The 13,499-nt window shown below is 42.2% G+C and overlaps 1 protein-coding gene across 4 annotated transcripts in view; it reads left to right on the top strand.

Moving 5' to 3' along the window:
- PLXNA1 (plexin A1) overlaps nucleotides 1-13,499 on the top strand; it is a 303,760-nt gene that overhangs the window by 203,613 nt on the left and 86,648 nt on the right. For all 4 annotated transcript variants that reach the window (XM_035106479.2, XM_035106478.2, XM_035106473.2 and 1 more), the window contains exon 10: nucleotides 2,710-2,910. In XM_035106479.2, coding sequence (XP_034962370.2) covers nucleotides 2,710-2,910 — 201 coding nt within the window. The remainder of the gene's footprint in view (nucleotides 1-2,709; nucleotides 2,911-13,499) is intronic.

The raw sequence follows: 13,499 nt of genomic DNA, 5'->3' as shown, positions 1-13,499 counted from the left end.
CTGAAGGAGACTGCGAAGGTTATGCCATGACTCAGGTGCTAGCTGAGCACTTGGCTGGGTCAGCAAATAAACCCAGCCTCTGTCAGGCACAGCTGCAACCTTTCCATCCTGCATGCCCCTTTGCCTCCAGAGATGGGGCTGATGCAGCGATTGGTTGCCAGTGATTAGTGGGGACCTTGCTGATAAAGGAGCATGGGAGATACTAGTGAGTACGGTTAGCAGGGCTGGATGCTGCTCTGAGAAATCCATCATGATTGATTATTGGCTTCATTGAAGTCCTGGAGGTGATTTCTTTACACCAGGATAGGGCCAGTTTTCTAGGTCAGGCATGCTGAGAGAGCTCCAGTCAGAGCTATCATTTGGTTTGCAAGGCTTCATGTGCCAGCTTGGTGCTCTGCAGCTTGGGCTTGTTTACTTATTTATTATTTCAGTTTGTATCCCACCCCCTTCATCAAGTGCTGATGTCAGGGCAGGTCACAGAGTAAAGTAAAGGATATCCATTAATTTCACAAAACAGTAAAATCACATAAAACAGGGAAAGCATCAAATGAAAGCATCATGCAACAATGCAGAAAGCAACCCCTTTGCAGCTGGCAAATTGATTCAATCCCTAACAAAGGCTTGAGCGAACATATACTTTAAAAAAAATATTATTGAAACATTTCCAGCTTTATACAACCCTCATATCATAACATAGACTTTAATCTTACATAGACTTTTTTTACCTGGAGCTGAAAAATAAGCAACAATGATACCCAAACACACTACAAGGGGAAGGGAATTTCACTGCTGAAGTGCTACCATCTCATCTGACAAAACACCCTTTCCTCTCTATCTTGAATGGCATGAGGACTTAAAATGGGGATAAAGTAGTAGTAGTAGTAGTAGTAGTAGTAGTAGTAGTAGTAGTAAAATTACCCAGAAACCTTCTTTAGACCCCACACTCAACATTGTCACTGTAGGCTCAGGTGGTCCTGTCGATGGGGTTTGTGTCCACACCTGCCCAATGACATTATGACTGGGTGTATACCAATATTGCAATCTCCACTAATTTATTGGTTCACTTAAGGCAGGACTTTATGCGTTAAACTGTTTTATGATCTGTATTATTATTATTTTATATGTGAATTATGTAGCTGCTTGGGTATACTCTGAATGCAGACTCTGAAATAACAGTGCAGAAGTACAAAAGGCTTTTGTGAATAACCTCTGCAGAAATACTTAGTGTTTACTTGTGGTCATCTGAACACAGCCATAATAGCGTATGAAGTAGTTCACCACAGGTCTCAAAACCCGGAGTCCAGAGAAGGGTAAAGAGTTTGTCCTCAAGAGACAGTGAACCATGCCCAAAGGCTGTATGGGTAAAGACCATTTTTCCTTGGAGAAGGAAGCTGGACCACGTCCAAATGGCCATGTGTACCAACAAAGCCAACTGTGCAATTTCCTGATAGTCAAAGAGCTATGACGCCATGACTTATCAGAAGTGCAAGATGGTATGGCCAATGCCAAATCCAGTTGCAGGTAGTTCCAAAGGTGAACTGCAGCACAGGGCATAAATCGGGGGAGTTTGTTAGGATTCATTCCCCGTCTGCAGTCATAGGGTTATTGTGTATCATATGACTGTATGTGTTTTCATTCCCACAGAGTGGAAGTGACGTAGACAGGATGTTTATCTTGCTGTACTACGTGGGACTGTTGTCCTCTTTTGTTCTTTCTCTTTACTAGCTGTGATGCCAGAGAGAGGGAGCCATGATGTAGAGCTCCCAGTTTGTTTATATGTAAATAAAGCAGTTAAGCCTTATTTACTGACTTGTGTGTTGTTCATCACGTTTGTGAGAGCAATCGCATATTTGGCCTGTGGGACCAGTACAGCTGGCCCCCGGGACGGCCGAAATACTGACAGTCTTTACATCTATTCTGAGGTCTGGATATAATGTTTACATAGACTGGAGAAACTGGGTGACAGATCACTTGTAACATAGCACTTACCATGGCTTGGAACTATCAAAGGGCTTGAGGAAGTTGGGCAGATAGTAGTCTAGTAAATAATAATAATAATAATAATAATAATAATAATAATAATAATAATAATAATACCCCGCCCATCTGGCCGGGTTCCCCCAGCCACTCTGGGCGGCTTCCAACAAAACATTAAAATACAGAAATCAAACATTAAAAGCTTCCCTGAACAGGGCTGCCTTGAGATGCCTTCTAAAGGTCTGGTAATTGTTGTTCTCTTTGACCTCTTTGAACCGCCAGAAGACCCTCGGCGCTGGACCTCAGTGTCCGGGCAGAATGATGGGGGTGGAGACGCTCCTTCAGGTATACTGGACCGAGGCCGTCCAGGTATACTGGACATGAGTTCCCTTTGGCAATGTAGATAGAGCCTTGAAGAGATTAATTGACAGAGATTTTAGAACATCAGAATCCGAGGGCAATCAACTGGAAGACACATTAGCTAAGGTGGATTGAGGGGAGCAAAAAGCTTATATTGAGACTATATCTGATTGGAGGTCAGCTTTTAGCCAATTCTTATCACCTGGTTGAGGAGCATATTTTATGAGTGCTCAATTTATTCTTGCAGAACTCTTATGTGAGGGGTAAAGTCTTTGTGCAGTGTGTTTTTTGAGATGATGATCTGTGGTTAATCATGACAATCTGAATTTGAAGATCTTAATGCTGACTGTTTTCCCTCCACCTCTCTCGCAGGACTGCCCACAGATCCTTCCATCTACCCAGATATATATCCCTGTGGGTGTGGTGAAGCCCATCACTTTGACTGCCAAAAACCTGCCACAGCCACAGTCCGGACAGCGCAATTATGAGTGCATCTTCCATATCCCTGGCACATCCCAGCGTGTCACTGCCCTGCGCTTTAACAGCACCAGCATCCAGTGCCAGAACACTTCGGTGAGTCTTTGAAATACAGTTATCTTTTGAGAAGGCTGCTTTGGGGGAACACAGCAACAATTCCCTGTTTGCCTCTTATACATGTTTGGCCTCAACTGTGCATGTCTCTGAGAGGAGATCACATGTTACCCTCTCTGCACAAAAGGCGTCCATTCTGGGTCTTCCCCTCCCATCACACAGCTCCTTTGGTGAAATGACATCCCAGTCATTCCTGTTGTTTTGTGCTGCTTCCTTGCTTTATTGGAATGTACGAAGTGTGTGTTCATGGCGCTCCTGTGGCCTTGGAAGCAGTCCTGATCCTCTTTCTGCCGTGGTGTTTATCCGCTTTCCTTTTTTCCTGTTTCTCTTTCTCTTCAGCTGTGTGATATTGTTCTGTGCAGGATCAACATCCCCTCCTTCCTCCGCTGCTCTGCCAAAGCTACCCAAGGGGACTCTGCTATGTTTTATGAGCATTTCCAAAGAAATTTGCTTATGAAAGCCAGAGAAAGCTGCCTAGGCCTGAGCCAGCTTTGCTTGTGTCCCAGAGGAACTCCCATCCTTCTCTCTACTCTCCCACACTTGGGCTGATCCAACTTTGCAAACAGAATTTAGTCAATTCTGATTTATATCTGGCATTGTACACCTTCCCACATCCTCAAACACTTTCCCAGATTGTATTTCTCTCCCCCCCCACCCCCACCCCCAATTTCTGTTCCTCTGCTTATTCTGTTTTGCTTAATTCAGTTGATGCCACCCATCCCCTCACGAGTTGGTGCAAACCCTAGCCTGGATTATCCATAACAATACTGGACCTGTTTCCTCAGCTAGTCAATCTAAAGTAGGTTGACAATCAGAATCTGTTTTAAAATGTTTCTGTCTACTACTTACAGAGCTCTGGCTATGTAATTCTGCCTTGCAACCATAGCCTCTCCAAATGGCAGATGGGATGAGGCATTGCTGCAAAGTTTTCTTTCCCAGACTGGTGTCTCTGCACCTCACTGGGACAGTGTGGGGTTGGGGCTGGATGCGTGGTTGCTCTGGTGAATATGCTGTTTTGGCTCCAGTGGTTGCCTCTGACCTTGCCACCACTCTGGTGCTGCACCGTCACGTAAAATGCAATCCTGGTGTCAGGAGGTTGGCTCCATGGCACTACCTAGCTGCTCCTGCCAGATATACTTCCCCACTGATAACCTCTTCCACTTTATCATAGCCACTGTGTTGAGAAGGGGGAGTTTGTTTCTCATTGCAGTCAAGCCAGATCAGTGATCTTACCTGATAAACCTCAAGAAGTTCCACATGCCTTACATTAATGGATGAATTATTTGCACGACACTCTTAACGTTAAAGACTAGCAGGTCTAAAGTCTTCACGGTCCTTTCATCTGCAGAGGCATGCCATTCCTTGGCTGACCTGCTGGGCTGTCTTCCAACCTTCACTCATTTGCATAAGAGCAGCCCCTCCTCTTCCAGCTTCCAGTTTAATCCTTTTAAACATTTCTTTTCTATCGCTTGCACTGTGAAAGCTCATTTGCAGCCTGGTGTGAGCAGCATTCCATAAACTTCTGCCCTTAAGCAACATGAATGACATTGCAGAGTTATGGAAGAGCTAATGTTTGCTTGAAAAGGGCCTTTCCTCCCTCCCATTCATGCCAGGATTCTCTTGGCGCAAACCAAGTCTGAGAAATCTTGGAGAGCACCATTTCCCTCTTATGCTCTGGCAACAGCCTTTTGCAAGTATTGGGTGGGGTAGAGGAGAACTCTAGCAGGAAGATTTTTTAGAAATATTAGTTCATATTTAGTTCCACATTATGTGATGTTGCCTCTGATGGAGAAACAGTGCGATTTGGAACAGTGGAGACTCAATGGTTCAGTAGATGGTAGAATCTAAAATGTTGCCTGGCTTTTTAAAAAATAGAATTATGTATCCAGGAAGCTCAGGCAAAGCAGTAAGAAACAGAAGGACAAAAAAAATCAAATGATGAAATGAATGCTAAACTAGAAGCAGGGGGAGAATAAACAAATAATATTTGGGCTGGGAAAGAAAACACATAACCCAAAAAAAGGAAACACTGAAGTTATACTTTGCAGAAAGGAGGATAATTTTTTATTTTTTATTTAAATCTAGCCTGCCGTTGACCTGGTGAATTCCAGGGTGCCGTACAATATATTTTTAAATGCCTGAGTACATAAAAATAACCTGACAATGAAAATGCTGTAGCATCAGCATCAGTAGAGCTTCCTTGCAGAGAGCATCAACACTGTCCCTTGAAACCTACACAATTTACTCGACCAACTAATGATTACTTGTAGAAGGGGGTCATGTTCGAAGATCTTCATGTATAAGGATGTTAGGCTGGGTAGACATGCTGCTTCAGATATTTGGGTCCCAAACCGTTTACAGCTTTAGAAGTCAGCACCAGCACCTTGAGTTGGTCATGGAAGCCAATAGGAATCCAATGCAGTGCTTTGCTTTAATTGGCTAAGAGCTTTGGTTTGGAAGTTATACCCCGAAATGAAGGAGTATTCACACATCAGTAGAAGCCAGGGAAGAAGTACTAGTGACTCTAAATATTTTTCTCTCGTCCGTGCCACCCTTGCACCTGTTGAATTGCACTCTTAGATCCCCAAAATTATCATGTGTCACTCTTGATTCTTCTTTCTGCACTTATACAGTATAGGCAACATATGAACTAGGCCTGAGGAAACTCACACAGTCTGTCTTGGGAAAGCTTAAGCTAAGGCAAAATAAAGTTTAAAAACCACAGGACTCGCTAATACCCCTGTCTTAAATTGCTGGAATCAGAATGAAGGAAACATCCATGATGGATGAAATGGAGGATGTGGGAGAGAGAACAGCCCTCTCTCACCTTTGCTTGTAAGGGCAGATTGCCCCTTGCCCAATGACAATGAGCCTGTAGAGGCTGGTTGATCATCCTTCTTTGCAACACAGCTTTTGCCACTCCCATTCGCCAGCTTGGAGAGGATTCTTCAGAGGTCAACTGAGCAGCCATTTGCACAGCAGGAGACCAGTTACACAAAATACCTTCTTGGCCATCTGAGTGCTGTTACTGAAACATATACGCAGCCTAATCACATCTAGCTTGCAGTACTTGAAATGGTCTTGATTAGGGGGTGGGAGAATCTGCTCCCAGGCAGTGTAAATGCTTCAGAGGAGCCATTTTTATCTGCTTCAGGAGAAAGCAAATGGGAAGGAAGGGGATTTCTGGCCTATTTCGAGAGTAGGAGACAGCTGCTAGTATATCTTATTTCACATCAGCTGCAGTTCACCACTGGAAACTCAAGCATGAATCTGAATTGTCTCACAAATAATTATTTTATTTTGAGTGCATGTGCACACACCTGCATTCATGCTGTCCTTTAGTTAATATACTATTGGGATAGTTAACAACTGGTAAAAACAATTACAGTAACAAAACGGTATATCTTAACAAACTGATTAAAACAGTGGAGACAGTAAAAGCATGCAAGCATTACGGAGGAAGGGGAAAGTCGTACCATTGCATCATGGGGCTGTTTTATTTGACTCCTAGGTTCGGCAGTATTAAATTTGTTGGGGTTTCTTTGGTGCGAAAAATAAGTACACAATTAAAAGGTACCATTTTATATTGAATTCACAAGTCATATTGCAACTTTTTAGCACCCCTCATTTTGGGTATTTGAAAGTTGCAAAATTCAACATGTCCTGCTGCCCCACAGTTGTCAGCCTTCTTGACTTTGCTCAACTTGCTAATATTAGAATGATAATGTGATATATTCCTTACAGGGATTGGGCTTTATGCACATATAGTGGATAGAAATTTATCACATGAGAATTTATTCTCCACTGATACTTACTGTACTCTATCTTGCCCACTTTGCAGCTTTGTACCGTTGCCTCCTTTTTTCTCTCTTCTCTCTCCCCCCTCCCTTACTCTGCTTCCACCTTCTTTCCCTTTTTTATTCGAATTTTTTAGAGAACACTTTTTAATATTTTGAAAAAAAACACACACACACACACACACAGAGAGAGAGAGAGAGAGAGAGAGAGAGAGAGAAAGAAAGAAAGAAAGAAAGAAAGATAGAAAGAAAGAAAGAAAGAAAGAAAGAAAGAAAGAAAGAAAGAAAGAAAGAAAGAAAGAAAAAACACTAACCTGTGGCTAGTCCCATATTCCATCCCTGCACTATTCAAGATCCTGGCTTTTAGCTAGATAAGATTACAAGTAAACCTGTTCGTTTTTCTTCATCCCTTCCTTATATTAGCCCATTTCCATAATGCTTTTGAAATTAAGATTCCAAAGCTGAATCCTGTTGGTACTGAGTTTCCTGCTTCTCATTATATTTACCAGGACGTGAGCACTCAGGGTCAGGGTCTCCCTCTCCAAATCTCTTCTTTAAACCCTCCCATTTCACTTCAGCACACAATTGAGCTTAGTTCTCTCTAAGGAGATTTGGGATGCTGTGTACTGAAGGACACTGTTTAACAATAAACGCTATGGTTGAACAGCAGCAGAAGCGCTGGCTTAATGGGTCTTGAAGGTTGTATCTGAAATGCAGCCTGTGGGAGAGGAATCCTGTATCTATAGCAACACAAAACCTGAATGAAGGGAGGGTGTATTCTCATCTATAAGCGGGAGATTGGATCAGGATTAGAAGGCCAGGAGGTAACTTGAATTCTGTCAATGCCATAACTATGCGATTGACAAAAGATGCCAAAGAAAGCAGTGCCTTGGAGCATTACCAGAATAGTTCCGTACTCCCATCCAATGGCTTACTGTAGATTTTGCTTAAAGCACATCATTATAGCTATTGAACCATTATATAAGAAACAGGGGAGTCACCCTTCGTCTTCTTATTATGTATATGATAGCAGCATAGAGGTGCCTCCATAGAAAAATTGGTCTCGAGGTGCTCGCTGTGAGGACAGACAGAAAGCAATTCTGTGCCATGTTGTTAACAATGGAAGCAGCCAAAGAGAGGTCTTAAAGAAAAAATTCAGCTTTTGCAATGCAAATTGGTATCTGCATTGGAATTAGAATCTAAATCAAGGGGGGAAGAATCCAATAAAAGTTAGGGCACTGAGGACAATTCACACTGCCCTTGATTGTGTGCAGGAATAGCCACAGGTACTCCTATGACTGCAGTTGCTGCAATAACAGCAGCCATTGTTTTTATTTGTTTATTTATTTTAAGAATTTATATGCTGCCTCCCAGAATGTAAAGTTTTCCCAAGGCAAAATACAATCAGATTAAATGCATGTTTTAATCTAAAACACACATTGCTAAAAGACTGGTGGTTGCCTAATGCTAATGTTTCTGCTCACCTGTAGAGTTTGTGGAGTATGAGAACTGACCTTAAGATCTGCAGAAATGGAAGGGACTTGAGAATGTTATTAATCACTTAAATTCCAAGAATTTCAATAATATTTGGAACTATACCCCATGTGTCTCAACTTTTAGCAGAGGATCCTACCACTGCAGCTGCACTGCCTGCAACATTCAGTTTTTGTTTTTGCATCTATTTAATTTACAAGGACCCAGATTTAGCTTCTACATTATCAAAATCTCTCTGTGTATGCAGAATGCAATACCAATATATTTTTGTAACTTTTTTCAGTTGCTTAACATATTAATGTTCCCCATATCAAAGTCCTTTTTCCATCTTTATTTTCTTTCTAGCTATTGGGTACTGGAAATTGTAGATTTCAATGACATCAATATCTGAACTCCATTTTTACACTCAGTTACCATTCTAGAACTCTCTTTCTAATTCAAGAATCTGTTCACACCTAGAAGGGACACAAGTGTTCTTAACATTTAAAGGCAACTAGCCAGGCAGTTTTAAAGGCTTCATGTTCACACTTTTCCAAAATTTTCTCTATTCTCTTGCTCCCCCCCCCACTCCATCTGGTTTCATTGTGTTGCTTCACACTTTGCAAAGTTGGTTAACTTTGCAAGGTGACATGAAACTTAGAAAACAGCTTTTTGTTTGTACCCTATGTTTCTACTTTATGGTAACAAAAGCGGGACAGATTTTTATCAGACACGTCTTTGTGTATGCTTGTGAATGTAGCGTGTACTGCAGCCCTTTGAGTCAAGACTATACAGTTATGGAAGTCTCGGATGGAGTTCTCAGCCACAATAAGTGGGGAAAACTAGCTAGCTTAGATGTCTATTTAAAAAAAGCATTTTTCTACTGCCTATTAGCTGTCTTAGACATCTTTCTCCAACCTTGATGCCCTCCAGATGTTTTGTACTATAACAGACACCATCCCTGGGCACTGGCCATGCTGACTAGTTGGAGTTCTCCAACATCTGGCGTATACCAAGCTGAGGATGACTGTTCTAGGGCTTTAAAGCTCCAAAGCCAGCACAGTGCAGTCTGGCAACCAGTTCAACTAGTACAAAATCAGTGTTACATACTCCAACTGCCCTACCCTCGCCAACATGTGGGTTCTGCCCAAGTTAAAGTTTCCCAGCTGTATTCAGTTTAACCTGTATGTCACTAGTGCGTGGATCACTAGGGTCCTCTTCTTAGCAATGCCTCTAGCTGTTCCTTCCACAGACAGAACCCCATGAAGACCCCAAGATGTGAATTTCGTCCTTCAGGGGACGTGCAATCCTGTCCAAGGCTAGTTGTAAGCCTCCCCCCAGATCTACCAGATTCCTCAGCCACAGCACCTCCATCTTGTCTAGATTAAGCTTCAAGCTTCTTCTCATTCATCCCCAAGCCACCTCTTGAGCAGCAGCTGAAGAGTTTCACAACCTACTGGGGCGAGCAGTTGGAAGTGAGAGGCAGAGCAGTGTGCCACCTGCATATTGGTGGCACCTCACCTCAAGCATCCAAGTGACCTCTTGCAGAAGTTTTGTGTAGTTAAAAAAAAACCCAAAACAAAACATGGCAGACAGAATAGAACCTCATAAGCCAAAGGCCGTTTGTCTGGAACAGAGGCCCCCCAGCATCATCTTCTGGGTTGATTCTTCAGGAAGGTCTCTTGTAACACTGTGCCCCCAACCCTGAAAATATAACTTAGAGGAATTCCAGTGCTTCCCCAAGCATTCTGGTATCAATATTTCTTGCTGTGTGAGTGTGATCCCTGCCCCCTTGTCAGCCAGTGCTTCCATTGTGACCGAGACCCCTTAAACTGCAGTTTCATTGCTACTGTAAACATCTGTTGAACAGTGCCCAGACATCTCCATGACAAATGATAGCTACTCTCCTGGCTCCATTTTGTGACATTCTAAAACTAGATTGACTGATTGTTTCATTGATGTAGAGGTTAAGAATTCTGCTATTGTGGCAAATAGAGGTTGGGTGGGGGTTTGGGAGACAAGACGACATCAGCAAGGCCAAACTATCATTCTGCAGCTATCATTCCACCTCACAGCAAGGCTACTGGTCCCCCCCCCCTTCATCACAGGAATGGGACAAAACCACTTACACTGATCTCTCCTAGCATGGGTATAGCCTTGGAGGGAAAGTTGCTGTTTCCCAGAAATGTATTTATTTATTTTTATTTTAAATCCCTCTTTTATCCCAGTGCAGGACCCAGTGCAGTTCACAGCATGTATTAAAACAATTTAATTAAATGACTATGCCTATTAAAAGCAGCCCTATTAAAAGCAACACTGAAAACTATTAAAGAGCAGAACGACAAAAGAACCACTCTCAGAAGACCAGTTTGTGGCCAAAGGCCTGCCTGAACAAAAAACATATTTGCCTGTCTGGCGAAAGGGAAGTGGAGAGACAACCAGGCTGGGCTGGTGTCACTATCAGGGAGTAGCCACTGAGAAGGCCCCCTCTCGTGACCTCACCAAATGTGTCTGTAGAGGTGGAGGAACCCACAGAAAGGCCTCCCCAGAGGTTCTCAAAGGCCCCATAGGATCTGTCTTCTACTTTTAATACGCCTAAGATATTTTCTTTTGCTGGGGGAACTGGTGGCATGCTGAGCTAGAGGGATGTGCTTGGGCTCTCTAGTCCTTTTAGTGCTTCACAAGCTATAAGAAGCAAGGCACCCAAGAGATTATGACATACGTTTTTTATTTATGCATTTAAAAATGCAAACCACACCTTTTAACCTATAAACAAGCAAGGTTCTCAAGGGTGGTTACAACCATTAAAACACAATAAAGGTAATTTTAAAACATACTAAAATATACTGTGTAGCTAAAAACAACAACACACCCCAGAACTTCGATTCTTCACAGCAGCCAAGCATTTTACATCCCAAAGGCCTATGAATATAAAATAATATATATTAAATATACAAGTATAAATTAAATATCCAATAAATATTCAATTAAAAACTTTGCTTCTGTTCATTTTGGAACGGAGTCTAAGGGATCTCCTTATGGTTGTGTAAAAACCCGAGGCTCTAAATATGCTGAACTTGGGAGATGTATAGTTTTAGAATTAGGCACATTTATAAGGGAAAGAGGCTGAGTAACAGACGGTGATGGAGAAACATAAATGCTAGGCAGGGAAAGAGCAGATGTAAAATCAAAGCAGATGTCAAGCCCTGGTGTGTGTTTGTGCACGTATACACACACACACACACACACACACACACACACACACACACACATTTTACTGGGCCTTGAGTACATTTACAGGGCCCCATAAATCATATACACAAAGCCCTTTTATGAGTACTGCACACCTACAGTGGTGTGTGTGTGTGTGTGTGTGTGAGAGAGAGAGAGAGAGCCAGGCACAGAGAGGAAAATAGCACAGGATCTTACAAATCCAGAAACGTTGTTGGAGGGGAGAGCCTCTCTCTCTCTCTCTCTCTCTCTCTCTCTCTCTCTCTCTCTCTCTCTCTCTCTCTCTCTCTCTCTCTCCCCCCCCCAAGCAGCACCGACATTTATCTTTCCTGCAGCAGTGTTTAAAGTGAAAAGGGAGTATCAGGAGAGTTTGATAGGATCCAATTAAATTCTAGCAGATAAAATAATGATGAATTGCAGTTGAGCCTCGGCAAGACATGATGCGCATTACTGCCCTCCCTATAGTGCTGGGAAGGCATTGAGGTCATCAACTATAGAAAAATAGGACACAGTTGCAACTGTACTATTCGTGCAGAAAACAGCCTAGGGAAATGAAGTTGGAAGCTGATTGTGTGAGTATATATGTTCAAGGTGGATGTTCCCATTGTAACATGGTTGCTTATGAATCTATGAGATTAGCGGACAGGTCGTATCCCTTGTTGAGAGCCTTTCTCTTTAGCCATTGCATACACTCTGGGTATGGGACTGACAAAAAGTAAACAAAAAGATTAGATACGTAAGTTTCTTACTGTGATGGAGAGCATTTTTACAGTTTTATACTTCTCTGAATGAAATAAAAGTTCAGAATAGGTCCACTAAGCAAGCGTAGATAAAATTATCCATTGAATTGCTGAGATTTCTTACCTTTTTCACATCCCTCCTTGGTGCAGTTGGGTGTGTGTTTAACTTAAACTAGTATTGCTAGAGTTCCTCTATTAGAATAAATAAAATACATTGAAGGGATTGTTGTTAGTCAGGAATAGCATGCATTACTTAAGAGTACGAGAATCGGGAATGAGGACGGAAATGGGTAAAACATTTCATTTCTTTTATGTTTGGGGTGGACCGAAACTTTCTCTAGCCTGTTTCCAAAACCATCTGAGTGTTTTGTTTCAAGTGTTTTTGATACTTTGGTGGAACATGGTAAAGAGAAAACTCATCAGAAAACAATCTGAAAAACTCCAAATAAAGTATCCTGGGGGGATATAGGCAAATCCCTTCCTTTGAGTTTAAATATGGACTGATTTGGAGCTTGTGGAGACAACACACTAAAAGTGTAGCATCTTTCAAGGAATTTACTGTTTGAACTTGAGGTGTTTATTCCATACTACAGACATTTTGGAGGGCGGGATGCCTAGTACAGTGGTACCTAGGTTTAAGTACACAATTGGTTCCGGATGTCTGTACTTAACCTGAAGCGTACTTAACCTGAAGAGAACTTTCCCATTGAAAGTAATGGAAAGTGGATTAATCCGTTCCAGACGGGTCCACAGAGTACTTAAACTGAAAGTACTCAAACCGATGCATACTTAACTGAGGTATGACTGTATAAAGATCTTGGGCATCTTAGCTTTCACATTGAAGAAACAGGGCCTAGCCTGCCTGAAAGAAGATGCTGAAAACGTGTATGCCGCGAGCATCTTATTTTTACTTCCCCTGTTATGTTCCTCTGTAATGGATCTTTTGCACTGGATTCTGATGCGCTTCCTCCTTTCCTTCCTCTGCCTTTGTTTCCATATCTATACTATGTCTCTGGGTGTCCTTCTGCATCCATCTGTTTGCTTGCTTATCATGCTGTGTGCCCATCTGTGTAAGTTTCTGTCCACCTGCATATGTGTGTGCCTCTGATTTTTAAAGACAGATCAGTTGTTTTGAATATTTGGTGTAGACTTTGGAAACAAGGAGCATTTGTGGTAGACTTGCAACAGGTGATGGAATTCTCAGTCAAGAACTGAGACAAAATTATGTCAAAGGATGGAAGCAAGCAGGCAGCTAGTTTCCACTTTGGCCTGCTCATAATTAAGGACAGCCAGGATAGGCTAAGAAGTTTGTAGGGATGTTAAATTTATG

The sequence above is a fragment of the Zootoca vivipara genome, chromosome 2 (genome assembly GCF_963506605.1).
Source record: "Zootoca vivipara chromosome 2, rZooViv1.1, whole genome shotgun sequence".
Lineage (NCBI taxonomy): Eukaryota > Metazoa > Chordata > Lepidosauria > Squamata > Lacertidae > Zootoca > Zootoca vivipara.
Note: the sequence above shows the minus strand (reverse complement) of the source record. Positions and strands in the feature narration are given on the sequence as shown.